Source organism: Acomys minous (assembly GCF_964271855.1).
Source record: "Acomys minous genome assembly, chromosome: 12".
In the NCBI taxonomy this organism is placed as follows: domain Eukaryota; kingdom Metazoa; phylum Chordata; class Mammalia; order Rodentia; family Muridae; genus Acomys; species Acomys minous.
This window is the reverse complement of record NC_140493.1, coordinates 25,479,603-25,505,075: the sequence shown is the minus strand read 5'-3', so window position 1 is coordinate 25,505,075 and position 25,473 is coordinate 25,479,603. Positions and strand designations below refer to the sequence as shown.

Below are 25,473 nucleotides of genomic sequence, written 5' to 3'. Positions count from 1 at the left end.
TCCGCCCAGCACTCCCACCCAGCACCGCGGCTTCCGCTTCGGACAGCTCGGTCCGGAAGTGTCGCGTTGCTATGGCGAGGATGGGCGCGGGGCCCGCCCCCGTGGCGCCTGGAGCAGCGCCGGGCCCCAGGGTCGGCCGGGCCGGGTTCAGGGAGCTGCTAGTGGGGCTCCAGGTAAGACGGCCGGCGGTTGTGAGTGAGGGTCGGGCCTGTGTAGGAACCTAGGCCAGGTCCCGCGCGGCGCGGCGCGGCGCGGCGGGGCGGGGCGGGGCATGGCGTGTGAGCCGGCGCTGGTGCTTCTGCGGCCCGGTGCTATCCCTGCCGGGCAGTGGGAAGGGTCGTGAGGGGCCTGCAGAAGGGGCGCCAGCGAGGTGGTTGGGGGAGGGTGTTTGTTTGTTTGTTTGTGAAACCTAACAGTGAAGGTAGTTCTTGCAACCTGTTGGTCAGGTAGATTGACCGACAGTCTCATTCTGACATGAGGACAGCGAAGGCACTTTCCTAAGCTCCATGCGGGCCTTGGAGTTAAGTAAAAGCACACGCGAGAGCTTCTTAGGGCTTCAAGTACCCTTGCCTGGAGGCTGTGCCTCGTGGATTACGATTAGGAGAGCAATGTAGAGCAGCCTGTGAAAAGTGTTTGGGCTCCTTTGGGTTCCTGGCTGAACCAATGCCGGAGGCTTGAGGCAAGGAGGATGAATTATTACGGATGCAGAGGAGAGGTGTGCTCCAGACAGAGCAAAGCTAGCCGACCCCTAAAGCGCTCCGTCTATCTTTCTTCCATGTCCACACTTGGGGGTGCAAGTTAGAGGCCAGGACACAGACCTCAGTGAGCCCCCCAGGGGTCTTTTCTCCCCAGATATTCCCTTATAGATTGGAGTTTACGTTGGAGGCTTTGTCTTGCTTCAAGCCCTGGCTCTTTCAGAAGGCCGCCTGACTCACTTTAAGGAAACCAGAGCTGCTTGCTACAAGCCCAGCATGGGAACTGACTTGGTTGAAGGAGTGTTGGCCTGGTGAGACCGGCCCTGACGCTGGTTTCATGTTGTCATGGTGATGGGACTTTGTGCACTTTGAGGGCTGCTAGTTTGCCCAAGGAGACTTTTTTTTTTTCTTCACTCTTTCCTCTCCTAATGCCGCCAGCCTTGGGTTTCTTCCCTATTTGTTCGGGCCTTCCTGTTGCTTTTTCTTTCTTCCTTTCTTCTTCTTCTAAAGAAATAATTCTTTTTCTTTTCTTTTTTAAAAAAATATTTATTTTATTTGCATATAGTGCTCTATTTGCATGTATATCTTCAGGCCAGAAGGGGGCATCAGATGCTATTACAAATGGCTGTGAGCCACCATGTAGTTGCTGGGAATTGAACTCCAGGACCTTTGGAAGAGCAGCCAGTGCTCTTAACCCCCAAACCATCTCTCCAGCCCCCCTTTTTTTTTTCAAGACAACGCTTCTCTGTGTAGCTTTGGCTGTCCTGGAGTCGCTTTGTGGACCAGGCTGGGCTCAGACAGCGATCCACCTGCGTCTGCCTCCCTGAGTGCTGAGATTAAAGGATGAATAATTTTTAAAGTATTATTATTGTTTAGGGTGGGTGCCTGTGATAGTGCACAGGTAGAGGTTAGGGGACAACTTGATGGAGTTCATTTTCTCTCTTTTTGTGTGTGTCTCTCTCTCTTTGAGACAAAGTCTCTCTGCATAATCCTGGCTGCCCTTGAATTCACTCTGTAGACCAGGGTGACCTCGAACTTATAGAGTCCACCTGCTTCTGCCTCCCAAGTGCTGGGTTTAAAGATATGTGCCAGCCAAGCCCAGCCCATTCTCCCTTTCCACCTTGAATGTGGATGCTAGGGGATTGAGTTCAGCTTGCAGGGTAAATGCCTGCTGAGCTCTCTCGCCAGCTCAGCCCTGAGGTCCTGCACTTTCACTGTCCCAACTGTGTCCCGCTCCAGTGCCTATCCCACAGCCACCCAAACGAGACACCTGTGGCAGTCACAGGGTCTTTCCTCATCTCTAACCTCTCCTGGAACTGCCTCTTGAGCAACCACAGGCACTACAGTAAGCCCTATGATGTCCTGTCTGTGAGTCCCTTTCTGTGCTGTATTCAGGGTGCTGGCATACTCACTGGCTGTTCACCTACCTGCTCATCGTTTACTGAATGGCTCTTGTGAGTCTGGCACTGGCCTAAGCTCTAAGGGAATGCCAATAAATCCAGAGCAAGGGATGTCAAATAAAACATGATGAGATAAGAGTTACAAGGTCGCTATGGAGACGATGTGATCTAGCTGGTCCTGAGATACAACGGGAAAACTCTCCAGACAGAAGGGACAGTGATTTTGAGGTGGGATAAGGATGACAGTGGTGGTGCTGGGGCATAGAAAACCTCAAAATGTTTCAGGTCTGCCAGGCACATGATCTCCATCAGGACAGCATAATTGAGGAGCTTTCTCAACAAAATTTCCATTTTCCATTGTGTGTCGAATGGTATTGTTACACCATCCTCCTCCTCCTCATTATTATTATTACTGTTTTTTTTTTCCTTTCTTAAGACAGGGTCTCACAAGGTGGCTGTCCTTGAACTTAATATGTAGATCAGGCTGGCCTCAAACTCAGGAGAGCCACATCTCTCTTCCTCCTGAGTGCTGGGATTAAAGGCATGCAACTTTTTTTTGTTTTGTTTTGTTTTGGTTTGGTTTGGTTTTTCAAGGCAGGGTTTCTCTGTGTAGCCTTGGCTGTCCTGGACTCACTTTGTAGACCAGGCTGGCCTCAAACTCACAGAGATCCACCTGCCTCTGCCTACCAAGTGTTGGGATTACAGGCGTGCACCACCATGTTCAGTTTTTTTTATTAAAAATTAAAAAAATATATATATATACATTGGTGTTTTTTTCTGCATGTGTTAGGGAGTTGGATCCCCGTAAACAGGAGCCATAGACAGTTGTGAGCTGCCATATGGATGCTGGGAATTGAACCCAGGTCCTCTGGAAGAGCCACCAGTCCTCTTAACCATTGAACCATCTCTCCAGCTCCCTCGCTTTACTATTTTAAAAGAAACTTTTAAAAGATTTAATTTATGGTTTCCAGGTATGGTGGTGGTGGTGCACTTCTTTAATCCCAGCAGGGAGACAGAGGCAAGTTTGAGGCCTGCCTAGTGAGTTGCAGTGCAGCCAAGGTAGAGAGATTCTATCTCAAACAAGAGGAAACAATTTGCTTTATGTGTGGGAATGTCTTGTCGACATGTTTGTATGTGCACTACCTGAGTGCCTAAGGAAATCAGAAGAGATTGTTGCATCTCCCAGAACTGGAGTTAAGGATGAACAGCCAGGCGGGTGCTGGGAACTGAACTCATTTCTCCTGCAGGGGCAGTAAATGCTCTTCACATTTGAGCTAGCTCTCCAGCCCAGTATTGTTACCTTGTGTGTGGGCCACGGCCCATGCTAGGAGCTCAGAGAACAACTTGTGGGAGTCAGTAGTCGGTCAGTGTTCTCCTTCCGGTATGTGGGTTCCCCAGAATGAAGGCAGGCGGTCAGGATTGGTAGGACGCACCTCTACCACTTAGCCATCTCACATATCACTACTTTACATTTTATTTTACTAGTTCTTTAAGTTTTTATTTTATTTGTATGAATGTTTTGCCTGCATGTGTTTCTCCACACTCTGTGCGTGCAGGTCAGAAGAGGGTGTCAGATCTCCTGGAACTGGCATTACAGACAGTTGTGAGCCACCATGTGGTTACTGGGAATTGAACCCTGGTCCTATGGAAGAGCGGTGACCAGTGTTTCAACCACTGAGCCATCTCACCAGTCTCTTTACTATTTGTTTGTGAGATTGGGTCTCACTGTGTAGCCTAAGCTTGCTTTAAGCTTGCTATGTATCTCAGGCTAGCCTCAAATTTGCAGCAGTTCTGTTCCTGCTGCTCAGGCACATACACAACTTCCAACTCCTCCTTCCCAGGCATTTAAAAAGGCAAGTCTTTTTTTTTTTCCTTATGGCCTGTGTAACAACAGACTACCCCGTGGTTTCCTGAGTCCTGTGTTAGAAATTAAAATTACTGAGCCAAGTGTGGTGGCCCACGCCTCTAATCCCAGCACTTGGGAGGCAGATAGATAGCTGTGAGTTTGAGGCCAGCCTAGTCTACAAAGTGAGTCCAAGACAGCCAGGGCTGTTACAAAGAGAAACTCTGTCTTGAAAAACAAAAAATTAAAAACAATCAAACAAAAATTGCTATATTTATATACAGAGGAGACCTTTTTGGCCTTTTTTTTCCTTTTGGTTTTTTGAGACAGGGTTTCTCTGTGTAGCGTTGGCTGTCCTGGAACTCTCTTTGTAGACCAGGCTGGCCTTGAACTCACAATGCACCGCCTCCCTCTGGTTTGGTTTTGGTGGTGCTGTGGGTGGAACCTAGGGCGTCTGTTACCTACTACTTAGTGTTTCCCTCATTGAGAAAGGCTCTTACTATGTAGTCCAGGTGGCCTTCAACCTTCTACCTCTGCCCAGCACTCTGACTTGTGTTTCATGAGGTGGTTGGTGTCTTGCTATGTATAGCCAAGCTGGCCTGGAACTGAGCTTCCCAAATTCTGTGGTTATAGGAGTAGACCACCATGTCTGTCTTCTGTTTCCAAAATCTTCAAGACGGAAACTTTGTGTTCATTAAACAAGAATTCCTCCTAGATACTGGGGGTGGTGCTGTATTATGTTTCTAGGTGTTTGCCCGGTGTAGGTGCCTTGCATAGGCTGAATATTACACAATTGGTCCATTATGTCTTACACTTTTGTAGCATGTATCAGAATTTCATTCCTTTTTATAGCTGGGTAATTTCCACCATATGAATGTGCCCAGTATTGTTTGTTCCTGTGTTTTTATGGTAGTTGGATTATTTCCACTTTTTTTTTTAAAGATTTTATTTATTGCCAGGTGGTGGTGCCGCATGCCTTTAATCCCAGCACTTGGGAGGCAGAGGCGGGCAGATCTCTGAGTTCCAGGCCAGCCTGGTCTACAAAGAGTGTCCAGGACAGCCAGGGCTGTTACATAAAGAACCTCTGCCTTGAAAAAACAAAAACAAAAACAAACAAATTTATTTTATGTATAAGTGCTCCATCTGCATATACACCTGTGTGCAAGAAGAGGGCATCAGATTCCAGTGTAGATGATTGTGAGCCACCATGTGGTTGCTGGGGATTGAATTTAGGACCCTGGAAGAGCACATAGTGCTCTTATCTGCTGAGCCATCTCTCCAGCACCCTCCACTTTTTTTTCTTAAAAAAAAAAAATTAAGCGAAGCGATGGTGTTGCATGCTTTGAATCCCAGCACATGGGAGGCAGAGGCAGGAGGATCTCTGTGAGTTCAAGGCCAACCTGGTCTACAGAGAGAGTTCCAGGACAGCTAGAGCTGTTACACAGAGAAGCCTTGTCTCAAAAAACCAACCAACCAATCAAACAAAAAACCCCACATTTATTTATTTTTATTTTATGTCCATAGGTGTTTTGTCTGCATGTATGTCTGAGGGTGTCAGATCATGAAGTTACAGACAGATGTGAGCTGCCATGTGGTTGCTGGGAACTGAACCCAGGTCCTCTGGAAGTCTGGAAGAGCAGTCAGTGCTCTTCACCACTGAACCATCTCTCCAGCCCCCTCTTTGTTTTTTGTTTTTTTTTTTTTTTGTTTTTTTGAGACAAGGTTTCCCTGGGTAGCCCTGGCTGTCCTGGATTCGCTTCTTAGACCAGGCTGTCCTCGAACTCACAGCATCTGCTTGCTTCTATCTCCCAAGTGCCAGGATTAAATGTGTACGTCACTACCCTTGGCTCTTGAGGAATCTTGTTTGTGTGCTTTGAGCCAGGGTCTTTATAGCCTAAGTTGGCTTCAGACGTGCTAAGTAGTTGAGGCTGGCTTTGGCCCTCCGTCAAGTACCCACGGGTGCATCCATGACCTACCATGACCTACTTCCTTGAGATATTTAACTTGATCAGGCTATGGTCTGTAATTTCTTCTCCTCCTCTACTTCCTCCCTGTTGACTTTAGGGATCAGTGTTTCTAGGATTCCTAGTTTCTAGGAATTTGCTAAGTACGTTTTTCTTGTTATGAATGTCTCTGTTCATCTTGTCTTGTGATTCTCAGACAGCATAACCAGTGTAGACCCTACACTCCTTGTTCAAAGTCTGAGCTTCTTATGACCCGTGCCTCTTCATCCTATGTCATAGAGCAGTGTGGCCTGCTCTCTGTGGACCTGCTCACTGACTTGCCTCATGTGGATTTAGTCATGGTCTCTCTGGGACCAGAGTTTGAGTCAGAGAGATTCCAATTTACAAGGGTGTCACAGCCCAGTAGAAACTTAAATGGGACAGTGCATTGGAATTTGGGTACTAGATTCTTATTTTTTGTTTTTTTTGTTTTTTTTTTAATTGAGTTTCCTCATGTAGCCCTGGCTGTCCTGGAACTCCCTCTGTAGACCAGGCTGGCCTGGAACTCACAGAGATCTGCCTGCCTCTGTCTCCCGAGTGCTGGGATTAAAGCCTTGAGCCATCCCTGCCCAGCTAGGTGCTAGGTTCTTTGCTACCCTCCTTGTCTATCCTTACTGAGTGTTGTCTTCAGTTCTCATTGAATAGCTTTTCAAGTGTCTACTACTACTTTAGCCTTAAGCCTTTGACATGCTGCTTTGAGTTAATTAGGTATATTCTGGAGCTGGATAGCAAAAGGAATGGAAGTTGACGAGGAAGATTAAGAGCTTCCTTGATATCTGGGAAGGGCCCTCCCAGATTTTCTACTGAGCTGGCTGGAAGTGTTTATGTGCAAATACATGGGTCCTTCCTGTGTGACAATTAGCCCTGTTGTTACTGAGCTAAATAACTTCATTTTTGTAGATCAAAAATAGGGGGAAAAATAGAGGTCATCTCTTAATCTGTTTGTCCCTCTTCCCATTGTGGCCACATTAAATAAATGCTTGTTTTTGTTTTTGTTTTTGTTTTTTGAGACAAGGTTTCTCTGTGTAGCCCTGGCTGTCCTACACTCACTTTGTAGACCAGGCTGGCCTTGAACTTAGAGATCTGCCTGCCTCTGCCTCCTCAGTGCTGGTATCACAGGTGTGCACCACCATACCTGGCTTTGCTTTTTAGTTATAATTTGGCTCTTTTTTTTAAGATGTATTTTTTAAATTATTTATACAGTATTCTGTTTACATGTGGGCCTGCCCACCAGAAGACGGCACCAGATCTCATTATAGATGGTTATAAGCCATCATGTGGTTGCTGGAAATTGAACTCAGAACCTTTGGAAGAGCAGACGGTGCTCCTAGCCTCTGAGCCATCTCTCCAGCCCCATAATTATGCTCTTTTAGTTGCTCTATTGAGTGTGGGCAAGATGGTTCAGCAGGTAAAGGTGCTTGCTGCCCAGCCTGATAACCTGAGTTCCATCTCTGAGACCTATGTGGGAGAAGCAAAGAATCAGCACTGTGGGCTGGAGAGATGGCTCAGAGGTTAAGATCCCTTGACTGTTCTTCCTAGAGGTTGTGAGTTCAATTCCCAGCAACCACATGATGGCTCACAACCATCCATAATGAGATCTGGTGCCCTCTTCTGGCCTGCAGCAGTTATTTGCAGGTAGAACACTATATATGTAATAAATAAATAAATAAATAAATAAATAAATAAGAAGAATCAGTACCGTAAGTTGCCCTCTTACTCCTGCGTTTGCTCATTACATACCACTGGCCGGCCTGGGCCTTGCTGTGGCTCTGTAGACCACGTAGCCTGCCTGGAGAGGAGGCTCTTGATCATGCATAGCACACAGGTAGGATGTAGCTGAGTCCAGTAATTGACTGTGGGCCAATGGGAGACAGTGGAGCCTGGAGCAGACTCACCATGCATAGGGAGCATCACAGCAACCTGAGTGGCCTGTGATCCCATCACTTACAGGGTCTGACAGCAAGATTTAAGTTAATTTGAGGTCAGCCTGGGTTCTATTGCTAGAGGCCAGTCTAAGTCTTAATGTAGAGACCCTGTCTTAAAATATTGGGGATAGGATGGAAGCTGGGCATAGTGGTGCACACCTTTAATACCAACACTCTAGAGGCAGAGGCAGGCGGACCTCTGTGAGTTTGAGGTCAGCCTGGTCTACAAAGGGAGACAGTCTCACACAACAACAAAAATCTGATTATTCTGAGGCCTTTGTGGTCAGGCATGTGAGAAACACTCAGTTAGCTGGTTCTGGCTCTGTTCCAGGATTGTGGTCATGTTGCCAGCCGGGACTGTGTCATCTGGAGGCTCAACTGAGGCCGAGGACCAGCTTCCCAGAGGATTTGCTCTTACAGCTGTGAGATGAGGCTTCTGAGCCAGGCGTGGTGGCACCGACCTTTAAACCCAGCCCTTGGGAGGCAGAGGCAGGTGAATCTCTGTGAGTTCAAGGCCAGCCTAGTCTACAAAGGGAGTCCAGGACAGCCAGGGTGGTTACACAGAGAAACTTTGTCTTGAAAAACCAAGGGGGGGGGGTGGCTTCTGTGCCTCCACTGGATCCCCTAGGGCTAGGAGTGTCTCCAGGACAGTGGCCTCTTGTAGAGTGAATGGTCTTCAGGGAGACAGAAGAAACCATAGTGCCTTTGCTGACCTGACCTTGGACACCCTGGGTTCTTTACATGATGAGCACATCTTATCTCTGTACATGTCCCTTAATGATGCTGGGGCCCAGAAAGGAAGCCTGCCTCTCAGAGGAAGAGGCTTGCCTTAGGAAAGGTTGAGCTTCTAGAGCCTGGGACCACCTGGGTGATGGTCAGTGTGCTGGAGTTGCAGAGATGCAGTGGAGGGACACATGGCAAGTACTCTGATACTGAGGACACTGCCGGCTGTGAGCTCAGTGGTTCTATATCCATTGCCTGGTGAGTGGTGGAGGCTAAACATGAGGAGTTACACATTAGATCCTCGACAGGAGTCTAGAGACTAGCAGGCAGGCAGGAGTGGAGCCCTACTGTAGAGGAAAACCGGGGAGGGACAGGGGTTTTAGACATGCCAAGTGTCTTAGGGTATGGAGGAAAGGCCTGGTTGGGACCCATACCTGGCTTGAGATAGTTGTTGGCCTGCAGCAGTGGTTGTGAAATTGCCTTGACTTTACAAGGTGAGTCCAGAAACCTAAGCCTCTCTCTTGTGGATTCTCAGCTTTCTCTGGCTTGAAACTGGGATACTTATTCTTCTGGCCTCCCAGGGCTGCTTCAGGTGCCTGCTGATGGCAGTTGTGTCTGCTTGGGGTTGTATGACAACTAATTCTTATCCACAGTTCTGCCCAGGCCATCCTACTGGTTCTTACAGCTAGTGAGGGCAGGCACTCTGGAGGTTGTTTATGTCCTTGCTATGTGGTAGGAGCTTTCCATATCCTCTGTGACAAGGTCTTGTGAGCTTCAGTGAGCTCTGTGGGAAGCCTGACCCTGCCCTTCTATAGAGTAGGCCACACCACCACCAGATAGTGTCTCTCTGTGTAGCCTTGGCTGTCCTGGACTCCTTTGTAGACCTCACAGAGATCCACCTGCCTCTGCCTCCCTGTGCTGGGATTAAAGGTGTGCGCCACCACACCGGGCTTCATTTGGGCTTCTCTGTCTCTCTCTGTCTCTCTCCCTCCCTCCCTCTCTCTCCTCTTTCCTTTTGAAACAGGGTATCACTCTATAGCCCAGGGTGAGAGAGTGAGCCTGGAATTTACTGTGCTGAGGCTGACTTTGAACTTCTGCCTCAGCCTCCTGGGTTCTGTAATTACAAGCTTTAGCCACCACAGCAAAAGTTTTTTTTTTAAAGGTAAAATCTCATTTTGTGGCCCAAGCTGACCTTGAACTCCTCCTGCCTAAGCCTCCCAAGTTGTTGCCATTATGTGTGTCTTTTTTTAAAAAATTATTTTCTGTGTGGGTGTTTTGCCTGCCTCCACACCATGAATGTGCCTGGTACCTCCAAGGCTAGCAGAAGATATTGGATCCCCTAGAACTGGAGTTAAAGCCGGTTGTGAGCTGTCATTGTTGCCATCTGAGTCCTGGGAGTCACACCCAGCCAGGCCTTGTGGGAGAGCAGCAAGGGCCGTCTCTCCAGCTCTTACTCATTCTTTTTCTTTTTGGTTTTTTCGAAACAGGGTCTCTCTGTGTAGACCTGGCTGTCCTGGACTCTCTCTGTAGACCAGGCTGGCCTCAAGCTCACAGAGATCCACCTGCCTCTGCCTCCTGAGCGCTGGGATTACAGGTGTGCCACACTGCAAACAGTTCTCGTTCTCTCTCTCTCTCTCTCTCTCTCTCTCTCTCTCTCTCTCTCTCTCTCTCTCTCTCTTAAAGATATCTGCATGTACACCTGCGTGCCAGAAGAGGCACCAGATCTCATAATAGATGGTTGTGAGGCACCATGTGGTTGCTGGGAATTGAACTCAGGACCTCTGGAAGAGGAGACAGTGCTCTTAACCTCTGAGCCATCTCTCCAGCCCTTACTCATTATTTTTAAAAGTAGGTTGGATAGCCAGGCGTGGTGGCGCACGCCTTTAATCCCAGCACTCGGGAGGCAGAGGCAGGTGGATCACTGTGAATTCGAATGGTCTACTAAGTGAGTCTAGGACAGCGAAGGCTATACAGAGACACCCTGTCTTGAAAAAACCAAAAATAAAAAAACAAAAACACAAAAGTAGGTTGGATCCCATACAGTAACTAAGAAGAAATCTCTTCTCTAGATCTCCTTTCGTGATGTGCCTAACTACGCAATGCAGACCCGAAAGGGGTGAAATATGCTTCCTGACTTTATGCAGGTTGTACAGCTTCACATGTGTGTGCTTGTCAGCTCTGTGCAGTCAAGAAGACAGTCTAGCCTTCTACACACAGCCCTCCACCGGACTCTGAGGGCCTTGGGCATCTCTCACCTGTTGTCTAGCACTGTGTCTCTCTGTGTGTGCCATGGTAGGAGCATTCTTACCTTATAGCATGCCACCTCTTTGTTATCAGCATCCATCTAAGCCACACTTGTCAGCTGGAACAGACCACTGTTCTGTCGCTGTCCACCTCATCCAGACAGGTGCTTCCCAGTTCTTAGTTGTTACAAAGAAAGCTTTCATGAATGTTCACATATATATTAGAAGGGGTGTGTGTGTGTGTTTTGTTTTTGTTTTTTGTTTTGTTTTGTTTTTTGAGACAGAGTGTCTCTGTCTGATCATGGCTGCCCTGGAACTTGCTCTGTAGCAATCTATTTGCCTCTGCCTCCTGAGTGCTGAGATTAAGGGTGTTCACCACCATGGCCAGCTTCACCTTATTTTTTCAGACAGTCTTTCACTAAGCGTGGAGCTCAGTGATTTGGGTAAACGGGCTGGCCGGTGAGCCACAAGATCTGCTTATCACCCCCATCCCACACCCAGGATTGGGTTTACAGCCACATGCCACAGCCTCTGGGTTTGTTTGTTTTTCCATTTTTAAAATCATGTTTAACATATACATTTTTATTATTACACCTGAATAAAATAAACTACATACAGCAGGAAGAACCATGAGACAACCAGGAATTATATAAATGTTACATTTATAGTGATTTGGCTATTTGTATTTGGCAAACTTGAAATAAACATCTTTCCTATCTTGTTGGGTCTAAATTTCTAAATGTAAATCAATATCTATTATATCTCATCTCTATTAGCTTAAAACACCTATCTTGATCTAAAAACCTCTTAACCCTTAACCAACTAAGTGTAATTGTAAGACTAAACTATCTAGTCTTCAACCCCATCAGAGACTTGAGAAGGAATAAAATTTAAATACCTGAGTGAACTGGACGTTCCAAAATGAAAAAATGACTGAGACAGTTTACTGCCTGAATACTCACCCCACACTCTCTATGACATCGGAGCATCATCTTCGGCCTTCTAGCCCAATGTATGTGACAGACATGTCTGTGAGGCAGGAACCTTTGAGGACTTGCTTACCCTGTCTTGGCAGAGTTTGGCCGTTGAACTGCAGCCTCTGGGGTTTATATGGATGCTGTGAATCCACACTCAGGTCCTTATGCTTGCACAGCAATCTCTGCACTGACGGTGCCTTCTCTCCGGCTCCCCGGCTTCTTTATCCTTCAGCAAACACCTCAGGGGTTCATTTACTGCGCTGTGTAATAAACTGTAATGTGTGGCAGCATAGGTAAGCCAGACTCTTACATGATTGTGCTGTCTGTTCATGCACATTTGCATTGTGAGTTTCAAGTGCACAGGCTCAAATGAGCTTGGAGAGCACTAGCTTTTCAGTTCTGACCTGACCACAATCAGGTGTCTGCCTTTATTTACTTAGGTCTTGTCGCTTCTCTTTCAGTGTTGTTTTATGGTTCTCTGTGCAGGCCTTTTGTCAAGCTTCTTAGTGAGCGTTTGTGCTTGGGGATTCTCTCACGATAGGAGACAGAGGGCTCTTCTCATGTTTGTCTTCTCAAGATGCCCGGTTCAGTCTAGCAGTGGTAAAGGGAAGGGAAGTGGTGAGATCTCTGTGCATCTAGGAGATGGGCTGCATCACTCAGGACCAGTAGCTCTTTCTGGCTTTGTTAGTAGCTCTCTTGGTTCCCTCAGTGACGCAAGAGGCCCGGAGAGCTCAGACTGAGGCTGGATGGAGGGGAGGAAGTTGGGGAGAACAGCACTGTGTGTGTGAATGCTGGAATGTTGGGGTTGGCTTCTAGGTTGTAGGAGAGACAGGAAGAGGATAGGGGGTTGTATTGAGACTACAGGTGAGGCATGTGCTTTGGTGACTAGGGGGAGGGTATAGTTGGGACAGAAGTCATTAGCAGGATGAAGGGGTCACAACTGTGAGGTGGCAGAGAAATGCAAGAATGCTCAAACCATCAGGAATTCACCTACAGACTAAGACTACAGGGAGGGGAGGGGACAGTACAAGTATAGCAAGGGACAAAGAGCTTCTGTGGAGTAAGAAGGGAACCCGTGAGAGGGCTGCCAGTGCAGCATGGAGTAGCACTAAGAAACTGCAGTTCCTCAAGAGAGTATGTGGGTGGGTTGGTGGGGGGCTGGAAGGATGGCTCAGAGGTCAAGGGCACTGACTGCTCTTCCAGAGGTCCTGAGTTCAATTCCCAGCAACCGCATGGTGGCTCACAACCATCTATAATGTGATCTGATGCCCTCTTCTGGCCTGCAGATGTACATGCAGGCACAGCACTGTATACATGATAATAAATAACTAATTAAAAAAGAGTTCACTGGCACCATTAAAGCTATTGTTGGGCTTTAGGCCTTGAAGACATGTGGCGTGTAGGTCAGAAGCTCCCTTCCCATTTAAGTCAGGGTTCTGATGAGGGGTTCCCTTGCAAGGTGCTACTCCCTCTGCAAGGCTGCTGCTGAGCTGTAGGGATGTCTCTCAGCATGCTGAGAGCTGTTCGGGCCTCTGTGTGGCCTGTGCCTAAGGTCCAACAAGAGTCAGGATCTCAGAAAGTAGACAGACTAGCCTCAAACTCACAGAGATCCAACTTGCCTCTGCCTCCCAAGTGCTGGGAGTAAAGGTGTGCGCCATTATACCCAGCTTGGTCATCTGACTTCTGACCTTGTAGGGTGTGTTAATGAGACTAGAGTCAGGCTGGCCTTGCTTGAACTCTGAATTCTAGAATATCAGTTGTCAGCCACCACACCTAGTGAACCTTGTAGGTTTTATTTTGTCTTCTTTTTATAATGCATATTGTTTGAAAACTAAGTGTAATTGGATTTGTGGGATTTCCTTTCAGTTTCGGGTTTTGTGTCATGTTTAGAAAGCTGTGTGTGTGTTAGGATTGTGAAACATTTTCTTCTTTTCCTTGTACTCTTGTCTTTCCCCTAAGGCCATGTGTGTGCTGTCTGAAGTTTGTTTTGGAGTGAAGAGGGTTTTGTTTCCCAAGTAGCTTTCCACTGCCAGCACTTGAGTCCTTCCCCAATTTGGCCCTATGTGGAGCCCTCCCCGCCACCCAGTTCTCTACAGGGCCGTGGGCTCCGTGTATCTCATATCTCCACAGAGTATGATATATATTACCCTGATGACCACTTCACTTGGCTCCTCCTTTGAACTTCTCTACGTGCCTCAGCTGCGTTCCTGAGGGCCCTTCTGTCAGCCCCCTTGGCCCTTCCCTCCACGGTAGCTCTCTGTGGTTTCCAGTCCTGTGCCTTCTCATTTCTGCTGTTTCCTGGAGTGTCTTCCTGCCCACTTCCCACTTGAGGGCTATCTGCTTGCCTACCACCTCACTTCCTTTGGTTTCTGCTGTCTAATTGTGTCTCTCATTGGTTTGAGGGCCTTCTCAACTCCAGTAGCATGAGAAGACAAGATGCTACAAAAATGCTTGGGTGTCTGGGTGGCCTTATCTGTATTCCCCCCCTTTTCTTGCCCAGTGTCTGTGTGCTGTTTTTCCTCCAGGTGCCAAAGTTAGACCTGTGCAGTGGCAGTTGACACTCACCTTGCTTGAGGCAGAGCTCTCAACATAGTTTCTACACAGAGTAATCTTCACGTGGTCCAAGTTCAACTACATTGTACCAAACACAAGTACTTCCCCATACCTGTTCCCAGCTCTACTTATTTCTTGTGTCTCTTTCTCATGTTTACAATTATAAATATACATACTGCTACTTTGTGTATGTGTATGTGTATGTGTATGTGTATGTGTGTGTGTAGAGGGAGAGGGACCCAGGGTTTGTAATTACTAGACAAGTGCTCTGTCATTGAGCTGGGCCTCCAGCCCTGCGCTGTTTCCAGGGCTGGGCTCCAATGCCTGCTCTCAAGCACTTTGTCTGCCTCATCCCTCTAGTTGCTAGAGGCTGTGGGTTCACCACCATGCGCCACTCTGAACTTTTATTAAAAGTTGCTTTTGTAAAATTTATTTTTATGAACTAGATGTGGTGGGGCAGGCCTTTAATCGCAGCACCCAGGAGGCAGAGGCAGGTGGATCTCTGTGAGTTCGAGGCCACCTGGTCTACAAAGTGAGTCCAGGACAGCCAAGGCTGCACAGAGAAACCTTGTCTTGAAAAACCATAAATTTTATACGTACATACACACATACATACACAGACATATATGTACATGTGTGTGTGTGTGTGTGTGTGTGTGTGTATATATATATATATATATATATATATTTATATTTTATTTTTGGAGACAGGTCTCACTATGCAGCTTTGGCTGGCCCAGAACTCACAAAGATCCACCTGTTTTGTGAACGCTGGCATTAAAGTTGTGTATCACATTGAAAAAAAAAGTGTGTATCACACACCGCAGATTTAATTTTAATTATTTTTGAGTGTGTGTGTGTGTGTATGTGTGTGTATGTGCAGTGTCTTTGGAGGCCAGAAGAAGGCTTCAATCCCCTGGAGCTGGAGTTAGAGGTGGTGGTGAGCTGCCCTATGTTGGTGCTGGGAACTGAACTTGGGTCCTTTGGAAGAACAGCAAGTGCTCTTAACCACCAAGACATCTCTCCAGTGCCTCTCTGTATATTTGTCTTGCTGTTTGTTTTGTTTTGTTTTGTTTTTTGGAGACAGTGTTTCTCTGTGTAGCTCTGGCAGTCCTGGACTCAATTTGTAGACCAGGCTGGCCTCGAACTCACAGCGATCCACCTGCCTCTGCCTCCTGAGTGCTGGGATTAAAGGCGTGCGCCACCATACCCGGCATCTCTGTATATTCTTATTTCATTTATTTTTGCAGAAAAAATAGTGTAGTATATACATGATTATATATATGTATATATATAATATTTATTCTTTTTATTTATGTGTATGTCTTTGTAGCTGCATGAATTTATTTGTACCATGTGTCGGGTGCCCACAGAGGCCAGGTGCTGTCAGATTCCCTGGAATCCCAGGTGGTTGTGATCTGCCTTGTGTGGCTGTGTAGCCTTGGCTGTCCTAGAGTCACTTTGTAGACCAGGCTGGCCTTGAACTCACATCGATCCGCCTGCCTCTGCCTCCCGAGTGCTGGGATTAAAGGCGTGCGCCACCACGCCCGGCCCCATATCTTGTTTTTATAACTGAACAAGCAGTATCTTTTAGAGCTCTTCCCATTATAGTATGGTATCCTAGTTAGTTTTCTGTTGCTGTTATAAAATACTGACCAGAAACAACTTGAAGGAGCCTATGTAGATGTCCATCATCTACGGAAGTCACAGAGGACACTGCTACTGGCTTGATCTCTGTGACTTACTTAGCTTGCTTGCTTATATAACCCTTGCTTGCTTATATAATCCACCTTCTCAGAGGAGCCACTGCCCACAGTGGGTTGGCCCCTCCCATATCTATCAGCAGTCAAGAAAATGCTCCACAGGCCAGTGTGAGAAGGCATTTTCTAAGTTGAGGCTCCCTCTTCTCAGGTGACTCTGGTTTATGTCAGGTTTTAAAAACTAACAAGCACAGTGCTGTGCGGTGGTGGTATACACCTGTAATCCCAGCATTCAGGAGGCAAAAACAGCCAGATCTCTGTAATTTTGAGACCAACCTGGTCTACAAAGAGAGTCCAGGATAGCCAGGGCATCACAGAAAGACCCTGTCTCAAAAAAGCAAAACGAAATAAAAAAAACTAAACCAGCACAGAGTATTATTAAGAACTGTCTTCATAGCCAGGTGTGGTGGTGCATACGTTTAATCCCAGCACTTGGGAGGCAGAGGCAGGTGGATTGCTGTGAGTTCAAGGCTAGCCTGGTCTACAAATCAAGTTCAGGACAGCCAAGGCTACACAGAGAAACCCTGTCTCAAAAAAACAAAAAGAAAAAAAAAATCCAGGTGTGGTGGCACACGTCTTTGATCCCATACTTGGGAGGTGGAGGCAGGTGAATCACTGTGAGTTTGAGGCCAGCCTGGTCTACAAAGTAAGTCTAGGACAGCCTTGGCTGTTACACAGAGACATCCTGCTCGAAAAACCAAAGAAAAAGAAAGTCTTCCTAAGACCTTGTAGGGCTTATTTAATTATAGTCCTTTCATTGGTGGTCAGGTTCTTTCCATTGTTTCATTTCATAATACTGCTTGCAGGGCGTGGCCAGGTGCATGTCAGGTACTTTATAGCTGTGTCGGTACAGTGTCAGAGTTAACTGATTAGAGGTGGGCTTGGCAGAACATGGCGCATGACATCAACTGTGGGCCATAGTCATTGTGACCAAAATGTAAACCCTGTTGTTGAATATTTATTAATCCTAATGGGATTTTCTTTCTTTTTTTTCTTTGGTTTCTCAAGACAGGATTTCTCTGTGTAGCCTAGAACTCAGAGAGATCTGCCTGCCTCTGCCTCCCGGTGCTGGGATTAAAGGTGTGCACCACCACTCCTGGCTTAATGGGCTTTTCTGTGACCCAGCTAGTTCTGTAGTAATTGAGGCAGAGACCTATTGATTTATTTAGACAAGCTTTAAGCACAATAACTGGGAAGGTTTGGGTTAAGCTAACTTTCTACCCTGATCTGGCTACTAACTCCCAGCGGCAGTCCTCAGGGTACCTGCCGGGATGCCGTCCTGTCTGGCCTGGGTCTGCGCCATCTGGCCACGGTCTTTCTCTCCCATCTTCTCTTTTATCCTCACCACTCTCTCATGGTCCCTACCTGAGACCCCACGCCTGGGACCCAAAGCTCCGCCTACAGGCTGTCCAGCCTCTTTTATTTAACCAATCAGAGAATATTGGGGAGCAAAGTGTACAACATCATTTGTGTACAGGAGCATGTGCTCCTCTGGACTTCAACCAGTTCTTGAGGCCCAGAATTTAGCATTTGCATATATAGCACCAAACCAACCCCAACACAAACCATTTTCTACTATGAGGTCAGGCACAGCCTGTGGCCCCAGGTGTAAGCCAGGGGCTAGCGCTTCCCTCCAGCTGAATGCTCCCCAGTGGCTTAGCTCCCGTGTCCTCCAGACAGCGAGCAGCCCACTGAGACTCCCTCCTGTCATTTCTACCTCCAGACAGCCTTCCTTGAAAATGAAGCAGAGTTTGCTTATCCAGACTCCTGTCAGCTTCTGCATCCATGTCAGCATCTTGAAGTCAGTCTCTTCAGATGCTGATGTGCTTTGGCTTGTGACAGAAATGAACATATGGATGTTATTCCACAGACTGGCAGAATTTTGTTTGCTCGCCCCATAATCATGGGTTCTAGGCAGGTACCTTGCTTGCTACAGACCAAATAAACTCGGCTGATTGACTCCATCTTGTCATGGCCGGGGGCTTTTTCATCAGCTGTCCCATTGCTGCCCTCTGTCTTAAGGTGCCAGCTTCCCCTGTGATGTGCAGCCAGAGGCAGAAGGGCTTTCTCCTCTCTGCCTCCTTGACTTGCTGGATGGCCTTTAGTGCAGAGGGGTCCCAGCAGGCAGTATCAGGGAGAGACATTCCCAGTCTGGAGATACCCTTCAGAGCAGTGTACTGTGTGCACTCATCTGAGCATTGGAGCCTATAGCAGGTGCAGTTTTGTTGTTTTTCCCCACTCTGTAGCTGTTTTCTCCCCTCTATTCTGGCCTTTCTCTGGACACCTATCCTTTGCCTCCAATTCTGGGTCGTCTGCCTCCACCCATACCATTCTTTGTTCCCCATGTGTTCAGGCCCCTTGCAGCTGTCAGGCTCTGGGCTCACAACAGATACCATGTGGTAGGTTAAAAGGCACTGTGGTAGAGTGATTAACAGGGCAGTGCTGGCTACACATCAAACGGGAAGCTGTCATTGCAGGACAGTGGGCAGCATTTGGGCAGCTGACAAAGAAGTTCATGGTGTGCCAGGGTTGTCCCTGCGGCTCTTTGTTTGTGTCTGGAGTGCGTAGACCTACTAGAGTCAGTTCCTGTAGCTTTCTTAGCCAGTGGAATTGATTTTGTCTATAGCAATGGTTATCATAGCTTGGTTTTCCTGAATATAAATTGGGGGTGATAGCTCTTGCTAAAGGGGAGTTATATAGTGGTGAAGGCTAGGGAAACTGAGGGCTCCAAGTAGTTGTTTGTGTTCTCATTGGAGCTGTAGGGAATGGTTTGGGGTTATGCCTTGCGGATGGAAGTCACCTGCCCTGAGGGACACTCTGTAGGCTGGGTCAGTCCAGTGGTGCTCAGGTTGAAGGGTGGGGATAGGGGTCAGAGTCCTTGTAGGAGGCTCCCTGTGCTGGGTCCCACATCCTGGTTCAGCTCAGTGCAGCCTGAAGCCCAGTTCTGGAGTAAACCAACCAAATTATCTCCATTTGACATTCCAGCGAGGCTCTGGGAAGGACTTGTGGAGAAGGGCAGCTCGCTCTGGCTCATGAGGTACTGTGGCCATTTGGTACAACTGCTGGGCTGGCCATCAAGCCCTGACAGCTTTGCTGTCTTCATGACTCTGGCAGGCTAGGAAGAGGAGCCACACCTTAGTCAGGTCCGCTGGGTCAGCCAAGATTCAGATAGGCGGGAGCTGACCTTTCCCAGAACTTCAGAGGAGCCCACTGACTTTCAGCTGGCTTGTTCCCTTTCACACTGGCTTCTGGAAGGGAGCCAGAGGCAGCTCCTGGACTCGGGACTGAAAGCTTAGAGCTCAGCCTTCTAGGAGCTGTGCAGGAATGCCCTTGGAGTAAGAACCCTCTCAGTGGGCTGTATGTGGGGTAAGCCTGGGCTCACTGGGTTCCCTTGTGCTCCAGTCCCCATTCACACAGGCTGTCCTCAGGCACATCCCTAAAAGATCGTGAAGGTAGGTCCACCAGGGTTAAGGACGTATAGTGGGGCAGACAGGACCTCCCAGGGAGGCTGTCTGGAGTGGCTGTAAGCTGTGCTTATCTTCCTGCTGCAGCCAGAGAGCTGGCTCATCTGGGCCCTAGATGAGAGAACCAAAAGCCAGCATGCTTTCTACTTGAAAAGTGGCTGCTGTCCTTGGGTTGGTTTCTTTCCTACAGGACAAGGACATCGGAATAGCTTTCCTTTTGCCTAATAGTGGGGAGCAGGAGAGACAGCTCTTACATCCTCTTCTCTGAGGATGCCAGGGTGCCAATGACTTCAGCTGAGTACCACTCAGGAGAGCAGAAATACTGACTGGACTGAGCTGGCTTCCTGCTGGGAGTGAGGCAGATGCTAGGCCACAGAGGACTCAAGTCCTTATGCTAACCCTGGAGAGCCTAGGGAAGAAACCTTGCCCAGCCCAGCCAGGACAGAGCTTGGCCCTGGGATGGCCCTGGACAGCCTGGCTGGGTGTAGCCGGTCCTCCTGGCTCTGTTTTACTGTGGCCTGCACAGCCCTTTCTGGAAAGGATGATGAGTAGGGGCCTGAGAAGCCTCCTGTCCTACTCTTCCCTAAGTGTGTGGGGAGGAGAAGGGCAGAGCAACCCCAGAGGATATGTTGTTGACTTTCTGTGTGCTGTGGGCAGGCGGTGTGTCCCACACAGGGCTCCCCTGGAGCTCCCCTGCCTCTCCTTATGAGCTAGCTGACCTTGATGTTTCCTTATTCATATTTACTCCTCAGGTGTGTGTGACGGCCGGAAGGGGAGGCTCCCCTGAGAAAATATTGGCAGGCTTCCTGTCTCCTTGCTGCCTAGAGATTGTCACCCTTGGACACTCGAAGCTGGAACCCCAGGACTGACCATACTCCCTGACCTTTGCTGCATAGCTTGTTAGACCTAGCTGTGCTGACTGGAAAAGCAGCCATAGGACTGAGGGCAGCCAGCATGGAAGAAGAGCAGAGGTTCTTAGGGGCTGCCAAGGGCTTGCTGCTGATTGGCCCTGCCCTCCATTCTCCTAGGCAGGGTGCCAGGAAGCTGCAACTTGGTTATCTGGGTAATTAGCTTCAGACCCTGGACTGAGGCCGGCCAGGGCTTAGGGCTACTTCCCACAGGTTGTGCACCCTGACCTCGAGAGGGAGGTGAGGCGCCGTGGACAGAGGCCCTGCCAGCTGAGCAGTTGAGGTGTCAGTCCTGCCTGGGGAACAACTGCAGGCACCCCCCCCTCCTTCCACCCCACCCTATGCCATACTGCCCTCCCTGCGCAGGCTCTGCCCCTTAGGGCCGCTGGGCCTGGTCACAGTGTGGGGCCTCCCATCTCAGCCTTGCCAGGGACAGAGGGCACCAAGTCTTAGGAAGGGGATGCCCCCAAGGGTGCCAGTTGAGCCAGCTGCCCCACCCTTCAGGCTTGGCCTGCTCCCTCAAACCCGAATCGTGGTGCCCCAAACAGCCCTGTGGGCAGACATCCACCACCATGGCCGAGCACCTGGAGCTGCTGGCAGAGATGCCCATGGTAGGCAGGATGAGCACCCAGGAACGGCTGAAGCATGCCCAGAAGCGACGTGCCCAGCAGGTAAAGATGTGGGCCCAGGCTGAGAAGGAGGCCCACAGTAGGAAGGGCCACAGGGAACGGCCATGCAAAGAGGTGGCTGGCCCCAGGCCTCGGAAGCATGTCCTCTTCCCTCCCAGCGTTGCTCTTCTGGAGGCTGCTGCCCGAAACGACTTGGAGGAAGGTGAGTGTGCTTGAGTCCCAGGGCACGGCACAGTAGGCATGCCCATCTGTCTGGTGTGGCCCTGTTCTGTGTTGGCTCAGAACTAGGCCTAGACCTGCCGCCAGCTCCTGGGCTCTAGCCACAGCTCTGCTACTGATATCAATTATCCTTAATGGGGTGCATGCAACAGGTCTTTCTGTGAGGAAAGCCAGGTTATGGGAAGGCTGTACCCCAGGGTAGAGACCCTGGGGTTGCAGAGAAATCTAGCACTTGGGCTGATAGCCATCACTGCCTCTTAACAGAGTGCATCCTGTGAGTCCTTTCCCTTTATGCATGGCTCCCAAGCCCCGACTATGGAAAGTGGGACAGCATAAATGGAGAGTGGGTGTGGCCAGGCCCAGTGTGGGTCCTAAAACACAATTGACTTAGCACTACCCACTTCCTTAGGCCCTGCCTCTTTGACTAGAATCTTCCTGGTAAGAAGACAGCTCTAACCTTAGCAGGCCCTCTTCCCTTGCCTGTGCCCTATGCTTGTAACCACTGGGGACTGGAGGAAGAGGCATCTGGTATCTCTTAAGGACCCTTCCTACCTTTCTATTTTTGCAGTCCGCCAGTTCCTTAGTAGTGGGGTTAGCCCCAACCTGGCCAATGAAGATGGCTTGACTGCACTGCACCAGGTAAGCCCCTGCAGGAGTGGGGGTAGGGCTGGCTGGCCTCGCTGAGGCTTGGATATGGGGCTTAGGTTACTTGTTTGCAGTGCTGCATTGATGACTTCCAAGAGATGGCACAGCAGCTCCTGGAGGCTGGGGCTGATGTCAATGCGCGAGACAGTGAGTGCTGGACACCTCTGCATGCTGCAGCTACCTGTGGTCATCTGCATCTGGTGGAACTCCTCATTTCACGGTAGGACCTGTTGGGTGTCCCCGTGGTGGCTCAGGTGGCCCCTCTGGGATGCCTCCTCTGTCAACCCTACCTGGAACATGGGAGGGAAGAGTGTGTTCACTGTGTTCTTTGGCCTGTCTGGCAGGCTACACTTCCAACTCTGGGCCAAGGGCATCTCCACAGTCAAGTGCCATTTGGTCAGTGTTGAGGAAGGCCTTGGTAAGGAGGGAAGGGGAATGAGGAAACCAGCTGTGTCCAGGAGGAAGTGCCTGGTACAGGCGCGGCCTTTACCCCTCAGGGAGAACAGAGGACTTCTCCAGTAGGTCAGAGTATAGACGCTTGGTCATCCTTGTATGAGCAGATGAGTCTCTGTCACACGCAGACACCTTGGTAATAGATTAGGGGTGTATAGCTAGCAGGTCCCTGGGGCTCCTCTTGGAGTGGGATGGGAACTGCAGGCATCCTGGTTCTTCTCTTCCACCATGCATAGGCACCCCTTCTATGTCCTTGGGGTGCCAGAGCCCTTGCCCCTCTACAAGTGCCTCTACTGTATGTATGGGTAATGAGTGTCATACACCCGAAGCCTGGATGGATAAAGACTACAAGGTGGATAGAGCCTGCCAAGTCTGGCTTGAAGACAGGACTTCGGGCTGAGCAGCCAGGCCCAGTGGCCAGCTGTTCTAGCAGAAGCTAGGGCTTGCTTTCCTTCTGCTTGTCCTCTCTTCCCGAGGACTCCTTGAGTGAGGAGCTGTTGTATGAAGGTACTGAGGCTGGTGGCTTGTCTGTTTTCCTTGTAGTGGCGCAGATCTCCTGGCAGTCAATACCGATGGGAACATGCCCTATGACCTGTGTGAGGATGAACAGACACTGGATTGCCTTGAGACCGCCATGGCCAATCGTGGTATGTTCTGCCTGCCTGCGAGGGGTGGTGCCCTCAGGCATGCTTTCTCTGAGCCAGCTTGCCCCTCAGGTATCACCCAGGACAGCATTGAGGAGGCCCGGGCCGTGCCAGAGCTGTGCATGCTGAATGATCTCCAGAACCTGCTGCGTGCTGGGACCAACCTCAACGACCCTTTGGACCATGGCGCCACTCTGGTGAGAACTCAGTCTCTTGGGGGTGTCTGTCCTGGGGCAGGTACTTGGAAGGGGTTCAGGGATTCAGGGCTGAGTGGTCTGCCTGCAGCTGCACATCGCCGCTGCTAATGGGTTCAGTGAGGTGGCTACCCTGCTACTGGAGCAAGGAGCCAGCCTGAGCGCTAAGGACCATGATGGCTGGGAGCCTCTGCATGCTGCAGCCTACTGGGGCCAGGTAAGTGTGCAGGAGCAGGGAGAGGGTAGGTTCCTGGCTCTAGATGGAGCCCTCAGCCAAGCAGCTACTGCTGGCTGCCTGCAGGTGCACCTGGTAGAATTGCTTGTGGCACATGGGGCGGATCTGAATGGAAAATCTCTGGTGGACGAGACACCCCTCGGTGAGTGTGGGGTTGCCTACACCTGGCAGAAGGGCTAGGCCATGAAGATGCCCGTAACACCTCTGTCCGTCTTTTCTCAGACCTGTGTGGTGATGAGGAAGTAAGAGCGAAACTGCTAGAGCTCAAGCACAAACAAGACGCACTCCTGCGGGCTCAGGGCCGCCAGCGTTCCCTGCTGCGCCGTCGCACCTCTAGTGCAGGCAGCCGTGGGTATGCCTCCTGCTGTGGGTTACTCTCCACTTGCTGAGACCTCGGCTTTGCCCCTGTGGACGTCAGCTGGCAGTGGAACTGGTTGTGAGATAGATGATGTCTCAACTTCCTCTCCCCGCAGGAAGGTAGTGAGACGAGTAAGCCTGACACATCGCACCAACCTGTATCGCAAAGAACACGCCCAAGAGGCCATCGTGTGGCAGCAGCCGCCACCCACCAGTCCAGAACCTCTAGAGGATGAGGACAGGCAGACAGATGCCGAGCTCCGGCTGCAGCCCCCAGAGGTGAGCGTGCAGCCCCTGTACTGCCCCAGGCTTGGAGCAGTCTTGGTACCTGGTCTGGTTATCTAGTTCCTAGTCCCTATCCTCGGTAGGCCCAGTGACCCCATTCTTACTAGATGGGCTAGTGCCCCTTAGGTATAGGCTGCTGACCCTCTAATGTCTGGCCATCTGCTACCACTTCACACAACTTGAAGCCCAAGGCTGGTGTAGGGTGAGAAAAATCACCTCCTGATGGGCTCTGGGGTCCCTGGCTCTGTCCACAGGAAGACAGCCCGGATCTGGCCAGACCACACAATGGCCAAGTAGGGGCTCCCCCAGGGAAGCATCTGTACTCCAAGCGTCTAGATCGGAGTGTCTCCTATCAGCTGAGTCCTGCAGAGAGCGGTGCCCCTGATGCCCTCGTCCGGGACAAGGCCCACCACACACTGGCAGAACTTAAACGCCAGCGAGCAGCTGCAAAGCTTCAGCGGCCTGCTCCCGAAGGGCCTGAGACCTTTGAGCCTGGCCTGTCTGTTGACAGTGAGCCCTCTCAGCCTGACTGTGGCTTCAGCACAACTGGAGAGCCACCCCTGCTCAAGCTCACCGCCCCCTCAGAGGAGGCTCCTGTGGAGAAGAGGCCATGCTGTTTGCTCATGTGAAATATGATTCCTCAGTATGGCGTTGTTCAACCCCATGCCCAACCAGAGGCTTCCTCATGGTCTCTGGCCTGGTCGGGTGGCCCGCTCCAGCACATACCCCAGTGCTGTAGGGGAGCCAGCACAGAGCCCCGTATCCCCTCCCAGCCCAGGACACTGGCCACCTTGCTCAGGGATGGACTATGCAGAGCTGTACCTATGGGTTCAGGCCACAGACTGCTTATTCTGTGACTCTTGATAAAGGCTGTTTGCCACTGAGCCTTCCTGTGTGTCTTGCTGGGGAAAGGGCAGGTAGTGCTGCTGGGTTAGGAGCCACCCATGCCTAGGAACACCCAAACTTGTAGATAGGTGCATGCTGGGGCTTGCAAGTGGCAGCCCCAGCCTTTGTGGGAGGGAAGCCCAAGGCCACAGGCAAGCAGCCCAGCCTTTACCTCCACTTCTGGCTGGTTCAGTGCCTTGAAGGCTCCTCTGTAACCCTTTGCTTCCCTGAGGGCTGTAAGGTGCTTTGGAAAAACTTCATGGAGAATGCAGAGTGTGACTATGCAGAGGGACAGGGACCCTGGCTAGAAGGGATACAGTGCTTTCCACAGGACTGGGCCAGAGCCAGCAGAGTGAAACAAGCAGAAGGCTGGCATTAGGCACTTCCTAGGGCCATGGTCTCAGTTCCTGGCAGGCAGCCCTGATCCTGGGGC

General features: G+C 49.9%; 1 protein-coding gene across 2 annotated transcripts; it reads left to right on the top strand.

The window, feature by feature from the left end:
• The first annotated feature begins 18 nt into the window (after nucleotides 1-18).
• On the top strand, nucleotides 19-25,039 carry PPP1R16A (protein phosphatase 1 regulatory subunit 16A). Of its 2 annotated transcripts, none has more exons than XM_084750885.1 (11): nucleotides 19-173; nucleotides 20,339-21,325; nucleotides 21,911-21,981; nucleotides 22,062-22,207; nucleotides 22,984-23,087; nucleotides 23,157-23,281; nucleotides 23,370-23,495; nucleotides 23,580-23,655; nucleotides 23,736-23,865; nucleotides 23,987-24,149; nucleotides 24,410-25,039. In XM_084750885.1, the coding sequence occupies exons 2-11, from the start codon at nucleotides 21,067-21,069 to the stop codon at nucleotides 24,782-24,784; spliced, it is 1,575 nt and encodes a 524-aa protein (XP_084607011.1). In that variant the 5' UTR covers nucleotides 19-173; nucleotides 20,339-21,066; the 3' UTR covers nucleotides 24,785-25,039. The 2 variants fall into 2 exon arrangements, with proteins under 2 accessions (XP_084607011.1, XP_084607012.1); XM_084750886.1 differs by lacking the exon at nucleotides 19-173 and adding an exon at nucleotides 19,051-19,159.
• Nucleotides 25,040-25,473: the final 434 nt, after the last annotated feature.

Coding starts and splice junctions, on each gene's coding strand:
- PPP1R16A (XM_084750885.1), top strand. CDS start 21,067: ATGGCCGAGCACCTGGAGCTGCTGGCAGAGATGCCCATGGTAGGCAGG. Junction 21,326..21,910: donor CCGAAACGACTTGGAGGAAG/GTGAGTGTGCTT, acceptor CTATTTTTGCAG/TCCGCCAGTTCCTTAGTAGT. Junction 23,866..23,986: donor TCTAGTGCAGGCAGCCGTGG/GTATGCCTCCTG, acceptor CTCTCCCCGCAG/GAAGGTAGTGAGACGAGTAA.